Here is a 14,679-nt window from a genome sequence, read left to right as displayed (position 1 = left end):
GGGCGCAGACTAGCGGGTAACCCTCCACCTGGCCCCGACCCGGCCCTGCCTCGGCCGCGCCCCGGTGCGGACCGCAGTTAACTCGCGCCGGGGTCTTTCGGGGCCCCGCCCAGGCCCTGCCCCCGCCGCAGCCCGGATCAACCCCCCAGACGCCCACCTGTATGGGCGTCTCGGTCCAGATCCCTCCCCGTTGCGCCGAAGCCGCTTTGTGCAGTGCTCCGACCAGGGGTCAGCAGAGGCAATAGGAGCCCTTTAAAGCCCACACTGGCGGAACTGACTGTGGCCTGTTCTTATTTCTTAATCGCTTTATTGGGGTGTAATTTGCAATTCCGCCATTTACATTCGACGGGGTTTACCCAGATTGGGCAGCGATCGCCTCAACCGCCACCATCCCCTTCCCCAAATCCACTCCATTTCCGGAGGTCCGCGCTGCGTTACACGGCCTGCCGCCTGGGGGCGCCGGCGCGCCGGGACCCACCCGCTGCTGAGCCCTGCGCCTGCGTGCTGAGCCGCAGAGCCGCACCTCGCGAGTGCGCTTGCGCGGAGCCTGTGGCCCCGCCGCTCCCGCCGGGGCTCGTAAGTTGAACCGGGGCCATGGGGGGACGACGATGGTGGGCTGTCGTTGTCTTTGTCGTAAGGACCCGGGGAAGCCTCCTCCACCCCGCCAAGTAACGGGGGGGTGAACCCCCAGGTGGAAGTGGTCCTCTCCACGCCATGCTGGGCCCACAAGCCCCGTCGGTGAGCGGGCGCCGCGGACATGCGTGGGGGCGGGGCGAGCCGGCAACGGCCGGGGGCGCGCGCTGGGCGGGGCCCCCTCCACCGACCCTGCCCTGCCCTGTCCGCGCCCCGCCTCTGCCCCTTCCCCACCGACGCCTGCCCCTCCTCCTCTCGCCCTCCAACCGGAGCCTTCCCCGCAGGTGTGAACCGGCACTTCCACATGATCTGTATCAGGGACAAGTTCAGCCAGAACATCGGCAGGCAGGTGCCGTCCAAGGTCATCTGGGACCACCTGAGCACCATGTATGACATGCAGGCGCTGGTGAGCTGGACCCCGCCCTCCCAGTCCCCCAAGGCCAAGCCCTCCAGACCTCGGTCTGTCCTCAGAGCGCCCGCGTCCTCGTGGGGACCATTCATTCAACCAGGTAGCTCCGAGTGGGGTTCAAGAAAGCACAGACCTAGTGATGACAGCTGGTTACCGTGCAGAACCGACTGTAGATGGGTGATGAGTGAAAGCCTCTCCAGGGAGGTAACGCCGAGCCCAGGCCCAAGGGAGGGGGCCTTCACGCGGGCATCTGACTTATGGGAGGTCCCAGGAGTGCTCGAGGCAGGACGGTGCCCACATTCCGGTCAGGTTAAGGTGATGTGGTGGCTTCTGTGAGAACCGGACAGGCAGGGTGTCAGGCCAGGTTACCTAGGTAACCAGGAGTGCCAAAGGGACAGGTGTTCCCCACAGAGGAGCAGCAGATCAGAGGAGGGCACCCCCCTGGGGTCGGGGCACCTGGGTCAAGGCAGGAGCCTAAGCTGTGTCAGGAAAGGCTTGCCAGCCCCCGGCCTCCTGTCCAGATCCTGTGCTGTCCCTGGCTTCTTGTCGACCTCGGGCAAGTCCTCTGCCTCTGCTTGTCATGGGTCACAGCTGTGCCCTGGGGCTGGCTGCCGTTTGTGCACAGCCCCTGTGAGGGTCAGCTGCTGCACTAGAGGGGTCCTTCAGGGGTGGCCTTGGATGCAGGGCCGAGGCAGGCCTGCACTCAGCAAAGCTCCCACGTGTGTCATCTGTGGGGTCACCTGGTCCCCAGGCACTTCCCACACCCTGACTTCAGGCTGCTGGGGCCAGAAGTGGGACATGGAGATGAGAGCAGCAGAATCCTGTCCTGGGGAGCCCCTGGTGTCCCTGGGGAGGCAGGCAGGTAGCTCTGAGGCACAGACACTCATGCGGGGGGCCCACATGACAGGCCCCAGGAGGCTGCAGGGTACACCCAGGGCTCTCAGCTTAGGACAGCAGCCCTCTCCCTCTTCCTGTCATGGCCTGTCACTCAGGCCTGGGCAAGACCTCAGGGATGGCACTGCCTAGACCCCAGCACCACTCTGGCCCTTGTTAGCACAAGTCCCTGGACCCTACCCACAGAGTGAGCAGGGGGACCAGCAGCCGGTGGATCACCGCAGCCGGAGATGCTGATCAGCACGTTGACAGCGGGCCGCCTGGCTTGACATGGCTCCCATGTGGGTGGCGGGTGGAAGCCCGTTTCCCGAATCCCCTCCCACCAACTCACCTTCCCTTGTCTGGTGTTCCGTGTATCAGGGTCTGTCCCTTCTGGCACACGTGACCTGCAGGACAGGTGGAGCCTGACAAGCCACAGGGCCTTGGGTCTCTGCGCTCCTTACCTGCTTTCTGTGGGGTGGCTTTCCCAGCCCACATGCCCTGTCTCCAGGCTGCTGGGCGGCCGCTGCCCTGCCCTGAGGTGTGTGCCAGCAGGGATGCGGCCCAGCACATGTCAGGTGACACTGACCAGCATTCTTCCCACCAAGACCCCTGCCCTGACTGGCGCTGGAGCTGTGCCCTCCCTGGTCTGTCGCCTGCCCACCTCCGCAGCCTCAGGGCAACATTGTGCACTCACAGGGTGCTCCTGAAGTGGCTCTTACACATTTTTCGTCACTTGCTAAAATCACACCTTTTTTGTTTCTTAAAAAAATTAAACTTCCTATTTGCCATCAGCACGAGTCTGAGATCCTTCCATTCCCGAATCCAGAAAGGAACTTCGTCCTCCCGGAAGAAATCATTCAAGAAGTCCGCGAAGGTGAGACTTGGACAGGTTAGGTTTGGGAATTAGGAAAGGCGGGAGGTGGGCAAGGGCATGAGCCTCCGGGAGGAGTGAGGGTCCCTGGCCTGTGATACTCGGCCCACCCGGGTGGTCGGGAGCAGCCCCAGCCTGAGCCACCCCAGGTTGGGCCAGGCGTAGTCACCCAGTAGTGTGGGCGTTCAGGGAAGGCAGCTGTCTCCCCACAGGAAAAGTGACCATTGAAGAGGAAATGAAGGAGGAAATGAAGGAAGACATGGACCCCCACAATGGAGCCGATGATGGTAAGTGTGTAGCTTCTCCCGTCCCTCCACCGGGGTCCCGGGGGACACAGCACCCACCCCTGGCAAGGCCTTCCCACAGGGCACAGCGCAGGTCCCCAGCCTGAATTTCTAGCCCGTTGCAGCCACAGCTACTCTGTCTGGTCCAGCAGTTGAAAGGCAGCTTCCATCTGCTCGGGCAGGAGCCTCGCCGGGCATGGACATCGTGCGTGTGGCCGACACCATGAATGAACCACAGGGCGGCCCCGGGCACCGGCGGGCCCAGTCAGGTGGACCCAGTGTGCAGTGCCAGAGGCCTCAGTACAGGACAAACTCTGAGTAGCAAAAGCTGGCTCCACCTTGCAGCACAGGCGTGAGTGGCGGCCAGGGCGGGTCCTGCAGCCTGAGCGTGTGGTGCCCGAGGCCCCAATGGTGGGCACGTCCTCAGGAGGACCAGGTGCTCTGTGGGCCGGGCAGGGGCCCCCAGCTCAGGAGAAGCTTGTGGGTTCAGAGCGTCATATGTGTAGATACAGAATTTTCTAACTGAACAAGAAGATGAAATAAAATTCTGGATATTCTGTTTTCAGCCAAATGATTTTATTTCCCAGTTTTTTCATCTTCAGGAAGCTTGGGGAAAGCAACCGAAAAGTGCAGCAAAGACAGAGACAAGAACTCCTCAGACTTGGGGGCCAAGGAAGGGGTGGACAAGCGCAAGCGCAGCCGAGTCACCGACAAGGTCCTGACCGCCAACAGCAACCCCTCCAGCCCCAGTGCTGCCAAGCGGCGCCGGACTTAGATGCTCCTCAGAGAAGGGCTGGCAGGGGTCAGGTGCTCGGCCCCTGCTGCCTGCCCTGGGATCTGGGGATCTGTGGCACCCACACCCCTAGAAAAAGGATCACCGGCTTAGGTTGAGTGCGCTCTGTGTCAGTTCCGCTGCTCTCTGCACCAGCGGCCTGAGCTACAGCCTACATGACAGAGAGACCTGGAGGAATGAGCAGTAACGCCGTTGTCCCCGCCCGCCCAGGAGCACCAGTCTTCCCACTGGGCCATCTGTCCATCTGTCCGCTGCTCTTGCTCAAGTGACTGCGATCTCAGGAGAAAGGCCACACAAGCCGCATGCAGCGGCCCCTCCCTCAGCCCTGAGACACAGCTGGGTACTTGGCCTCATTCACTTGTACTGTAACGATGTGTATAATGTGGTTGATATTTCACTATTTAATTTCTAAGAAGCCTATTTTACTAGTGTTTTATATGAAAAAATACTGCAGAAGTTAAAAACCTATGTTGTATTTTTTCCAAGATGTTTTGTTTTAAGGTAATGAGCGATGGGATAATTTTTGCTCAGTTTTTATATGCCAGACACAGAATTTGTGGTTATTTTTGTATTATCGAGTAACTTGCAAACAGACCAAACGAGTGAGTGGAGGGGAGGCCCGACAGGAGCTGATGGCCGGGCCGGGGGCCTGGGGAACATTAAAGCACAGAAAGCAACCTGGGCTTGTGTGATTTTCATACCAAAATCAGTTACTTTGGCTACAGTAGGAAGTCTGTAGATGGACTCCACTCACCTGATACAATGTAGGTGCAGCTCGTAGCAGGTGCGGAGTGTGACATGACTGACAGGCCCTCAGATGGGAGAACAAACGAGGCACAGCTGCGCCTCCTTCCCGCTGGATGTCTGCATGTGCCCGCGCTGTGACTCTGTGCACAGCAGAAGTCCACTAAGTGATGGAGAGGCCAGCCGGCGCACCGACAGACAGGACAGTTTCCCGCCCACCCAGCAGCCTTCCCACCATCTGGGAGCAGGAAGTCAGAACTCGCTGCAGCCCGTCCAGGACCCTGTGCTGAGAGGCCGCCCAGCATCAGGTTGGAGGCTGGCCTGTGCCAGACCCATTTCTTCAGGCCCTTGAAGACATGCCTGGCACCCTGCCTCCCAGCAGGCCAACAGTGCTTGGTGCCGAGTGTCTTGTGCCAGGGTCTGCTGACCCTGCGCGGCTGCTCTCAGCATCCACCCTGTCCTGGAACTGCAGCAGCGTCTGCCCTCCAAGGCTTGGGGGCCCATGGGTGTGTCCGCACCTGCCGCCTGGAGCAGGGATCTAGACAACCCAGGTGGTCGGAGGCTACCCTTCGCCACACCCTCCTGCCACTGCCTTTTCCCCGTGATGAAGTCTGCACAGCACACCCTGCGCTCGCCCAGCTGTCCTTGCAGCAGAGCAGGCAACAACTCTTCATGGGAAGAGAGCAGAGGTCTGCCTTCTAGAGAGTTCTAGAACACATGCAGGGAGATAGGCCCCTGCCCCTTGGCCTCCCTCACTGCCAGTGTCCAACCCCCTCACTCAGTACCCACTCTGCCAGGTCCAGAGTAGTGATGCACAGAGAAACCTGGGTGGCACTTGGCACGGGAGGGGCTCCCTTCACTGGGTTTCCTGGGAAACTCCCATCTGGAACAGTGTCTTCAGGGACCTCAGAATTTGCTGGAAAAGCCTAGTCATTAAACCTGCCTTGTTTCAATTAACATTTTACTGCACTTTAAGAAGTGTGGGCAAGTAGCCCCACTCCCCATGCCCTGGCGCTGTGGGGGCTGCAGCCCTCAGCATTGGCCGAGCATCCCTGCCCTGGGCAGACACCGCTGCCTGAGGCCTCCAGGGCTGCTCAGCCCTCACGAGCTCAGCTTCCCTGCATGTGAGTCCAGTCCAGTTGGCTGCCTGTGGTTTGTGCAGGTCAGGCTCACAGGCATCTGTGGCACGTGATGTCTCCCAGCCTCGGGGTCCGATCTGTGACATGGGTCTTAGGTACATCCACCATGTAGCATGGAAATTATCTAAACAAGAAAACAGGATGGGGCTGCAGGAGGTGGAGAGGGGGCATAGAGACGAAGGCCTACGGAACAAAAAGAAGCACAGTCCTGCAACTCGGTGCTGCCTGGACACACGCCTGCAGGGCCGGCGGGTGGGAACCAGGTGGTGTGGTCTCAGGGCTCCCTGCTCTAGCCGAGCCCCCATGGGGAATCCAGAAGGACTGTGGGCTCCCAAGAAGTGTTGAACACTTACTGAGCAGCAGCAGGCCTGCCCGCAAGGCTAGTTGAGTAGGGATGGGTGGACTTTGGCCAAATAACATGGCCGCACTATTTTCGCCTGAGGAAAGCGTTAGAGCAGGTCTCACTTGGTCCCGCCTCAGCCAGACTTACAAGAGCCTGGCCACACACCTGGGGCAGCGTGTGTGAGGCCTGTGGATGGGACACTGGTGTGATGCTCTCGGCCACCTCACACACCTGGGCAACAAGCCGCCTGGAGTGCTGAGCCCACATGGCGTCCCCAGAGCCCCAGCTGTTCCCACAGCAGAATCTGGGGTGATTGGGCGTGGCCATTATTCATAAAGCAGCAGTTGGGCAGTGTCTTAAGTCAGGAAAGAGGTCTACAGTCCTGGCCCTGGCAGGAGGCAGCAGTGGGCAGGCTGAATGGTAGGCTGCGGTGGTGAAGCCGGGGTCCCCTCCTGCAGGGCTCCCAGATCAGCAAACCTGGAATGACCCACAGCCCAGCACCCAAAGCCTCCATCAGAGGAGCCCCTCTACCCGGCACACGGCCAGGGGCTCCAAGGCCAACTGCACATGGGCTAACAAGGTCAGGCCCATCGCCCAGTCCTGTGGGCTGGCCCCTCCCCAGGAAATCTGCCCTGGCCGTTGGGGGCAGACACGCAGAAATGCCTAGGGCTCGATCCTTTGGGGGAGTCACCACTGTCCTTAGAAAGGGGAGCAGACTCAGCTCCAGCCAGGTGGGCTGTGCCGGAGAGTTGATGGAGGTCGACGTGTCAGGGAGCCGTGGCACCAGCACCAAGACAGGCCTCCCGCTGAGCTCCTGGGCGATTGGAAGTCTCTGTCCCACTCCTGGCTGTCACCAGCTGCGCGGTAGGAGGACGTCACCATGCCCAGGCACAGGCAGCCGAACCCTCTCCGCTGGGTTCTTGCGGGGCCGGGAGAATCCGCGCCCCCTGCGGGGCTGGGCTGTGCCCCCCCTGTGGCCCCATCACCCACAGACGGCTCTCCTCACGGCCGAGCCTAAGAGCAGACTGGGTTTTAGCTGCTTTTTGCGATAATAACGTGGTGTCGTCGTTCTAGAAGACGGTTTTACCTGGGGTGACCACTCCCAAGTTTCATTTTGAGGGTGCGTCACCCACTTTGCTGGAGCTCTTGTCACCCAGCAAACCTCAGAGCCAAGGTTGCATAAGGGACCCACAGGCACTGGGAAACTGGCGGCTGCAGGTGATTTTCGCCTCCCAGCTCCTGGGTGACCCGTCCTCTCTGCCCCTGGGGCTGGGGCTGGGGCCGCAGCGACTCAGGGCCCTGCAGACACTCCTGCTGGCCTCCAGGGAGCAAACCCGTGTGAGCCCCTGCGGAGGGGACACAGCCCCCTGCCCCACAGTCTGAGGAGCTGGGGGGTACTAGATGGCTCCCCACACGAGCCTCTGATGGACTGCGGATTGAATCCAATCCATCCTGGTGGATTGGATTCCTGGGGGACAGCTTCCAGGCAGTACCCTCCTGGGGGCCTCCTCCAAGGGCATTCTCTGGGGGGAAGGGTCATCTCGGGTCGTGTCCTCCAGGGGGGGCGTTCTCGGAGGGGAGAACATTGGGGGAATCCTGGGGGGGTGACCTGGGGGTGATCTGGGGGGGGATCTGGGGGGGTCCTAGGACAGGCACCCTCTGTGGACAACCTCCAGGGGCTGTTCCTCAGGGGCAGCCTCCCTGTGAGAAGCCCCAGGCTGGCATCTCGGGTGGGGGACACCCTCTAGGGGAGACGTTCTGGGCAAGGGAAGGGGCAGTCTCGGGTTGGGACGTCTGGCGCAGGCAGCCCCAGGGCACATCCTTCCAGGGCGGGCACCCTGGGCGGGCGGAGTCGGCAGCCCCGCGACCCTGGGCGCCCCGCCCCGCCCCGCCCCCGCGCTTCCTCCCGGTTTCACTTTCGCTTCCGGCGGAGCGCGGTCCCGCCGCCACCCGAGCATGGACGACCCGGACCACGACTCCACCTGGGAGGACGAGGAGGAGGACGAGGAGGAGGAGGACGGCGGGGGCCCGAGCGCCGGGGGCGACAACGATGGCGAGGCCGGCGCCCTGGGAGACGCGGAGGACGAGGACGAGGAGGAGGAGGAGGAGGAGGAGGCGAGGCCCAGCGCGCTGCAGGTGCAGCCCCCGCACCCCCACGCCCCGGGAGACCCGCACCCAGGAGACCCGCGATCCCCCGCACCCCAGAATGGGAGCCAGGCCCTGATCTGGGAAAAACTGTCCACTCCCTCTCACCCACCGGGGGTGGGGGTGGGGGGTGGGAGGACGGAGGCATCTCCTGGAGACCCGACTTGGGGGTCGACTCCCTCTCCAGCTGTGCCCAGTTCCCCACCCTGGTCCTCCTGCTCCCCTCATAATCTGATGGACACCCTGAGATCTGCCCCTGCTTGCCACCCCCACCCCCTGGCCCAGACAGGAGGCTTTGCAGAAAGATCCAGGGCCACCCTAAGACAGGTGCCCAGGACTGAATCTGTGTGGGGGTGACATTTCCTCAAAAGGGTGCCCCTGACATATCCTTGACCTCCTCTCTCTCACATCCACCTCCAGGCCTGGGGCTCTGTCTTCTAGATCCCAGCGCTCGGTGCTGGCCACCTCCACTGCCCACCTGCCTCTGGGCCTCCTGGTGGCCCTCAGGGAGCACCGGGGCCTGTTCCCCACCCTCCCCCTCCCCTCCACGCCTGACCCACCCCTGCTGCTCCTCTTGGGCTGGGGCTGGCCTTCCCCCTCCTGGAGGTGCCTTGGGGGCTGCATTCATGTGGCTTGGGAGCCAGGGCCCCTGGATGTGCCCAGTGGTTACCACTGGTTACCACTGGTTACTTGTTGCACTGTTACTTTTGTTGCCACCAAGTACTTGTCTTGCCACTGGTTACTTGTTAGCAGGGGCTATTTGCTAGCATGCACTGAGGTGTGGGTGCCACTGCTCTAGCTGGGCCCCAGGAGTTAGGGAGGGATGGCACCCGGAATGGTAGCTGGCACCCTGGGTCCCATTTGCTTTTAGATTAAGGCGTCTTGCCTGTGTCTAGAGAATCTTGAAGCCATCCAGGTGGTCTCTGGGATGGATTCTCCCGGGACCAGAGGAGAACACTGGTTTTCAGGTTTATCAATGTCTTACAGGGATCAAAGAGAGGGACCCCGAGAGGCTCCTGGGCCTGCCTGAAAGGCAGTGGCCTCAGCGCACCCAGTGTTGGGGCAGGGACGAGTTCCCTGAGGAGGCAGGCTGGGCAGTGGTCAGGGTCGTGGGCCTGGAGTCACGGGGCAGGAATCCGGTTCTGTCCTCCAGCAGGTGTGGCAAGGTTTAGGTAGAGGACGCTGTCCTCCCAGTTCCACAGACCACGCTGCTGGAGGCCTGCTCTGACCGCTTCCCAGAGGACTCCACCTGCAGTGCTGCCCGTATGGTGCCCGCTGGCCCAGGGGCAGGAGAAACAGAAACTGGTGGAGAAGTGGGACATGCACCCGCTGAGTTTCGGTTTTGTTCCCTGGCCCTTGGCCTGTAGGAGAGAACCTAAGCAGCTGGCAGGGGGCAGCCCTGGACCTGGCTGGAGTTCAGACCACTGAGGGGTGTTGGGGATTGGGGAGGGACTGGAGCCTGGAGGCGCCGTGGTGGACCTGGCCTCCTGACCCCTCCAGCACTTCTTGGTTCTTCCCAGGTGCTGGGACCCAGCTGTCTGCCCAGGATGAGCTGTCTCTGCCCCTCCCGCGCCCCCTCCCCCAGCCTCAGTCAGACAGCTGGGCTCTGCCCTGCCTGTGCCCCCCACCCTGTAACAGGTGGGGGGGGGGGTTGCATTTACTTAGCTTCCTGCTCGCCAGTTACCTCTCGTCCTTCCCAGGACCCAGGTGCTTGGCCTGTAGAGACAGGGCTGCTGGTTTGGGAGGGAAGCGAGGAGCCTCTGACTTGCTGCAGAGAAAGGGCTGGTGGCCAGGAGATCCAGGGTCTGGTCACTGAGCAGTGGGATTGGGCGGGATGGGCCTGGCGCCCTGGGCTTTGGTCGTTGGTTCCTTTATCAGACCCTGTGACTAGGTTTGGGCCCCTCCGAGAGCTATAAGTGGCAAGGCGCTGTCCTTGGGACACAGGCCTGGTGACAATTTACAGCTCAGTACAAGGAGGAAGTGCTGCGGAAGGCGGGGTTTCCTCGGGAGATACAACTGCAGCTGAGGGGGGTAGCCAATAAGTGAAGCTGGAGCTTGGAGGGCTGCCCCCCAAGAATGTTCCCATGGGCCTGGGGGTCCTGAGGGCTGAGCAGGGGGCAGGCCTCACTCCAGCCACTCTGGGCTCCTCTGGTTTTGTTGACATCTGGCCCAGGTCCCTGCTGCCCTCACCAGGATGGCACTCAAGGGGGGGGGGGGGGCATCTCCCATGGGGTCTCATCGTCTCTCTTCTCTTCCCAGTCTAGGATGACGGGGTCCCCAAACTGGAGAGCCATGCAGGACACACGCAGGTACCGGCACCACTACCCGGTACGTAGCTGCCTGAAGCACCCTCGAACCCTCGCAGCCCACCTGGGGCTAAACCCTCCCGCCTTGCACCCGGACGAGGCCAGTGGCACAGCGTGTTCCTTGGCCCCTGCCTCTGGTGCCAGCTCTCGGCACGGCCACATGAGGCCCCGTACCGCCTGCCCCTGCAGTGGTCTCCTGTGTCCTCAGCCCCTGCCCTCTGCACCCATGAGTCTCAGGAAGCCCTTGGGCCGCCTCCGGGTGCAGGTGAAGGGGACCTCCCGGCACTGGTCCACTTTGGGGAGGAGGAGGAGGTCAGAGGTGGGTGAGGAGCCCAGGTTGCCACATGGGGTCCTCACCAGCCTTCAGGATGTCTGGTGTTTTCCCGTGGAGAGCAGATGCCCCTCCCCCAGGTAAGCTTTAGTCTGAGGGCCCAGGGAGGCCAGCCTGTTTCTGATTCTGTCACCGGCACTCTCTCTGGCTCTTTAGGATTTGATGGAAGGGGACAGCAATGGTGACATGCCAAACCTGAGTTTCTACAAAAACGAGATCCCGTTCCGGCCTAATGGTGCGTGCCTGGCCGCCTGCAGCTCCCTCCTGCTGCAGGTCCCCTCTCCCCTCTCTCTGCCTCTGGGTCTTCTGGGACCTGGGCTGCTGGGACCTGGGCTGGGACTGGGGCACTGGGGCCTATAGCTTTCAGGTAGCCCCACAGCGCCCCCCACAGGCAAACTTGCTGTGATGGACCAAGCGGTACATGCGGGTGGCTTTGCAGCCCGAGGTCTCTGTCACAACTACTTGGCTCTTCTGCTGAGTGGGAGAGCCACATACACCAACGAGTGAGCAAGTGTGGTTTTCACATTTTCAAATGGTTGGAAAAATTTTAAGGTAGAATAATATTTTGTGACTTGAAAATTATATGAAATTCAAATTTCAGTGTCCATGAGTGAAGTTTATATACATATATATACATATACATATTCCTTATTGATTTCAGAGAGGAAGGAAGGGGAAGGAAGAGGGAGAAAGAGATAGAAACATCAGTGATGAGAGAAAATCATTGATCAGCTGCCTCTTGCACCCCCCACACTGGCATGTGCCCCAACTGGGAATCAAACTGTGACCTCCTGGTTCATAGCTCGATGCTCAACCAGGCACGCACCATGCTGAGCCAGGCCGTCCGGGCCATGAGGGAAGTGTTATTGGAACCCGTGGTCTGTGGCTGTTTCCCTGGGATGCAGCGTAATTGCCTCAGAGGCCATGTGGCCGCACACCTTAAATTCTCAGCCGGACCCTTGGCAGACACAGTGGCCAGTGGAAGACCAGCTACGGGGTGGGGCTCAGCTGCAGGTTGTGTGAGGGCAGAGTTCTGATGATAAGCCCTGGTGTGAGGGGCAGTGAGGACCCTCCAGCAAAGACAGCTGCAGGTTGGGGAGCACCTGTCCCTCCCTCGGGCATAATCCTCTCTCTGGCATCTGCTCTCAGGTTGCAAAGAGGCTGAGCGCCTAAATTGGGGGATTAAAATCACATGAGATGTACAACTCAAAGCTGCAGAGCCCCAAGGTCCTCAAGAAAGGTGGTAGCCCTGGCCAGTTGCTCAGTGGGTAGAGCATCGGCCTGCGGACAGAAGGGTCACGGGTTTGAGTCTGGTCAGGGGCACCTACCTCCATTGCAGGCTCGATCTCCATGCCAATCAGGGTGCGTGCGGGAAGCAACCAGTTGATGTCTCTCTCTCACATCAGTGTTTCTCTCTGTCTCTCCCCCTTCCTTCCACTCTGTCTAAAAATCAGTGGGGGGAAAAATGCTTGGGTGAGGATTTAAAAAAAAAAGGTGGGTAGCGCTTGAATAGCTCCCCACTGACTCACTGATGCGTCCCATGGTGCTCTAGGCTATCGCATTGAGTATATTCTTGAGAAATGGAGGGACAACTACGACCTCCTGGAGGACAACCATTCCTACATCCAGTGGTGAGCAGAGGGCGGGCGTGGGGCTCGGAGCACAGGTGGGTTCGGCATCTGGGGAGGGGCTGGGACTCCTGGGGAGGAGGGGCAGAGCTGGGGGGCTGAGGTGGGGCTGGACCTCTGGGGAGGGTCTCCAGGGGAGAGGCTGGAGGGCCTGGCTTAGGCAAGCCTCTTCCTGGAGTCCCATGCATGCCTGCAGGCACACTGCGTCCTTTCTGAAGCCGAGTTTGGTGCTGGCTGCGGGCACTGCCGGCTCAGGTTCTTCACTGTGAGCAGCTCTGTGCTGGCTGGGAGCTGAGGCTGCGCGTGGGGCAGGAAGGACAGCAGACAGCAGCCTGCCGCACGTGAGCCCCGCGGCAGCGCGTGCAGCCTGTCCTGCGTGGCTTGTGGTCGCCCTGCAAACAGTGTGTCTTTGAGGACGGCTCCCAGGGGGCCTCTCCTGGGCACAGGCAACTCTCAGCATCAGTGATGAGAGGGGAAGAACGAAGAACAGAAGGAACAGCTGGCCGGCCTGGGCGAAACGGCTAGCTGGTTGCCCTTGCTGTAGGCCACACGTGCCTGTCCTGTGCCCTGGTCTGTGATGCCCACCCTGGAGCTCTCCTGCCCTCACCCCTTGACTTTATTGTGAGAGCCTCGACGTGTGGCCTAGCGAGCCCCTCCCAGGGTTGAGTGGTGAGCCACTCCAGGCTGCCCAGCAGCATGTGCCCGCATTGCCGGGAGCCCGAGGCTGCCAGGGACGGGCCTGTGCTCTCTCTTCTCCCACAGGCTGTTTCCCCTGCGGGAGCCAGGGGTGAACTGGCATGCCAAGCCCCTCACGCAGCAGGAGATCGAGGTGAGCCGGGCCTCTGTGTATCCCTGGGGAGCCACTCGTAGGGCAGGAGCTGGAAGTCCCCCTAATTATCTTCCCTCTAAAGTGTTCCTCACCTCTCCCCAGGCACTCCTCACAGACTTCCAGAGAAATCACTCTACCTTGGGGCGTCTGGGGCAGGGGCTAGCCTCTGTCGCCCCTTGTTGGGGCAGGAGCAGGACCCCTAGAGGGACTGATGGGGGAGCCACTGAGCATGTCAGGAGGCGCAGCATGCTCCTAGGCGATGCGAGTGCACGATGCTGCCCTGGCGAGGCCTGAGCTCTTCCCAGCGGCTTGAGAATTCCTCTCAGGACTAAAGGGGACACTTCAGGCCCTGGTGGCCTTGTAGCGCTCAGAGTAAAGAGACGGTCACATTAAGGAGTTTTAGGGCTTCTTCAGCCTGAGTCTGAGTCCAGTCCCGGCCTCTAGTGAGTCAGACCTGAGGGGGCATCGCCAGCTGGGTGTCTGTGGGGCGGCTCCAAAGCGCTCGCTCTCCCGGGGCTGCTTTCCAGGCCTTTAAAAGCTCCCAGGAAGCCGGGCAGCGGCTTGTCCAGGCCTACGAGCTCATGCTGGGGTTCTACGGAATCGAGCTGGAGGACCGGGACACAGGCAAGGTGCGGCGAGCGCAGAGCTACCAGAAGCGCTTCCAGAACCTCAACTGGTGAGGACCCCAGCGGGGTAGCTGGCACAGCCAGGTCTCAGGCTGAGGAGGGGACTGTGCTAGGCTTCTGGCAAGTGCCCGGAGCCCTTGTGGGAGCAGGGACAAGCGACTGGGCTGAGCACCCTGCTCCTTGCTTGCAGGGTGGGGGTCCCTGCCTGATAGGGTGTGAGGGCCTAAAGGGAGTCCCGCTGGTCACTGGGCCCTACTACCCGTGGCGTGGGTCCTAGGGCCCGCTGGGCTGGGTCAGCTTCACAGCACCCCCTTGTGCCTGTTGAGAAGCCAGGTCAGGGGGGTGTGGAGGAAGTGCCGGGGAGGAATCTGCCCGCGGGCACAACTCCGGCAGCCCCTCCAACCCTCCTCTAGCCTTGCGGGGGGAGGGGTGCTCCATGGGACCCAGGGGGCCGGCACCCTGCAAGAGGAGAGAGCGCGCGCATCCCAAACCCAGTCAACCGCAGGCTCGGGGAGGTGGGGTGCGGCCGGGGGGCGGGGGGGGGCGGGCCCCGGCTGAGGACCGCCCACCAGCGCCCTCTGCCCCCCCCCCCCCCCCGCCGTGTGTTAATTAATATTAACTGTAAGATGCAGAATTATTTCTATTTAGTCCGGCCAAAGCTGGGGAAACAACTTTCACTCACGAGATTCGCTCCGCAAGAAGAAACTCCTAGAGTGCAACCG

At 61.3% G+C, this 14,679-nt stretch overlaps 2 protein-coding genes across 3 annotated transcripts in view; both read left to right on the top strand.

The window, feature by feature from the left end:
- The first annotated feature begins 862 nt into the window (after positions 1 to 862).
- On the top strand, positions 863 to 4,543 carry MRGBP (MRG domain binding protein). Of its 2 annotated transcripts, XM_023748823.1 has the most exons (5): positions 863 to 1,039; positions 2,711 to 2,792; positions 3,002 to 3,076; positions 3,223 to 3,425; positions 3,661 to 3,771. In XM_023748823.1, exons 1-4 carry the CDS (start codon positions 938 to 940, stop codon positions 3,393 to 3,395), a joined length of 432 nt encoding a protein of 143 aa, XP_023604591.1. In that variant the 5' UTR covers positions 863 to 937; the 3' UTR covers positions 3,396 to 3,425; positions 3,661 to 3,771. The 2 variants fall into 2 exon arrangements, with proteins under 2 accessions (XP_023604591.1, XP_023604590.1); XM_023748822.1 differs by lacking the exon at positions 3,223 to 3,425 and having other exon boundaries at positions 868 to 1,039; positions 3,676 to 4,543.
- A 3,459-nt stretch (positions 4,544 to 8,002) lies between these two features.
- The window catches only part of OGFR (opioid growth factor receptor), an 8,000-nt gene continuing 1,323 nt past the window's right edge, over positions 8,003 to 14,679 (top strand). Inside the window, exons 1-6 of the mRNA XM_023748821.1 lie at positions 8,003 to 8,228; positions 10,497 to 10,565; positions 11,031 to 11,109; positions 12,427 to 12,505; positions 13,265 to 13,331; positions 13,859 to 14,007. Coding sequence (XP_023604589.1) covers positions 8,049 to 8,228; positions 10,497 to 10,565; positions 11,031 to 11,109; positions 12,427 to 12,505; positions 13,265 to 13,331; positions 13,859 to 14,007 — 623 coding nt within the window. The 5' untranslated portion in view covers positions 8,003 to 8,048. The remainder of the gene's footprint in view (positions 8,229 to 10,496; positions 10,566 to 11,030; positions 11,110 to 12,426; positions 12,506 to 13,264; positions 13,332 to 13,858; positions 14,008 to 14,679) is intronic.

Source organism: Myotis lucifugus, unplaced genomic scaffold (assembly GCF_000147115.1).
Source record: "Myotis lucifugus unplaced genomic scaffold, Myoluc2.0 scaffold_1868, whole genome shotgun sequence".
NCBI classification, from domain to species: domain Eukaryota; kingdom Metazoa; phylum Chordata; class Mammalia; order Chiroptera; family Vespertilionidae; genus Myotis; species Myotis lucifugus.
Note: the sequence above shows the minus strand (reverse complement) of the source record. Positions and strands in the feature narration are given on the sequence as shown.

What these genes read in the sequence shown, in the direction of transcription:
- MRGBP (XM_023748822.1), top strand. Translation starts at nt 938, where the DNA reads ATGATCTGTATCAGGGACAAGTTCAGCCAGAACATCGGCAGGCAGGTG. An exon ending in TGTATGACATGCAGGCGCTG is followed by an intron (nt 1,040 to 2,710) that starts GTGAGCTGGACC and finishes ATTTGCCATCAG; the next exon opens with CACGAGTCTGAGATCCTTCC. An exon ending in CCACAATGGAGCCGATGATG is followed by an intron (nt 3,077 to 3,675) that starts GTAAGTGTGTAG and finishes TTTCATCTTCAG; the next exon opens with GAAGCTTGGGGAAAGCAACC.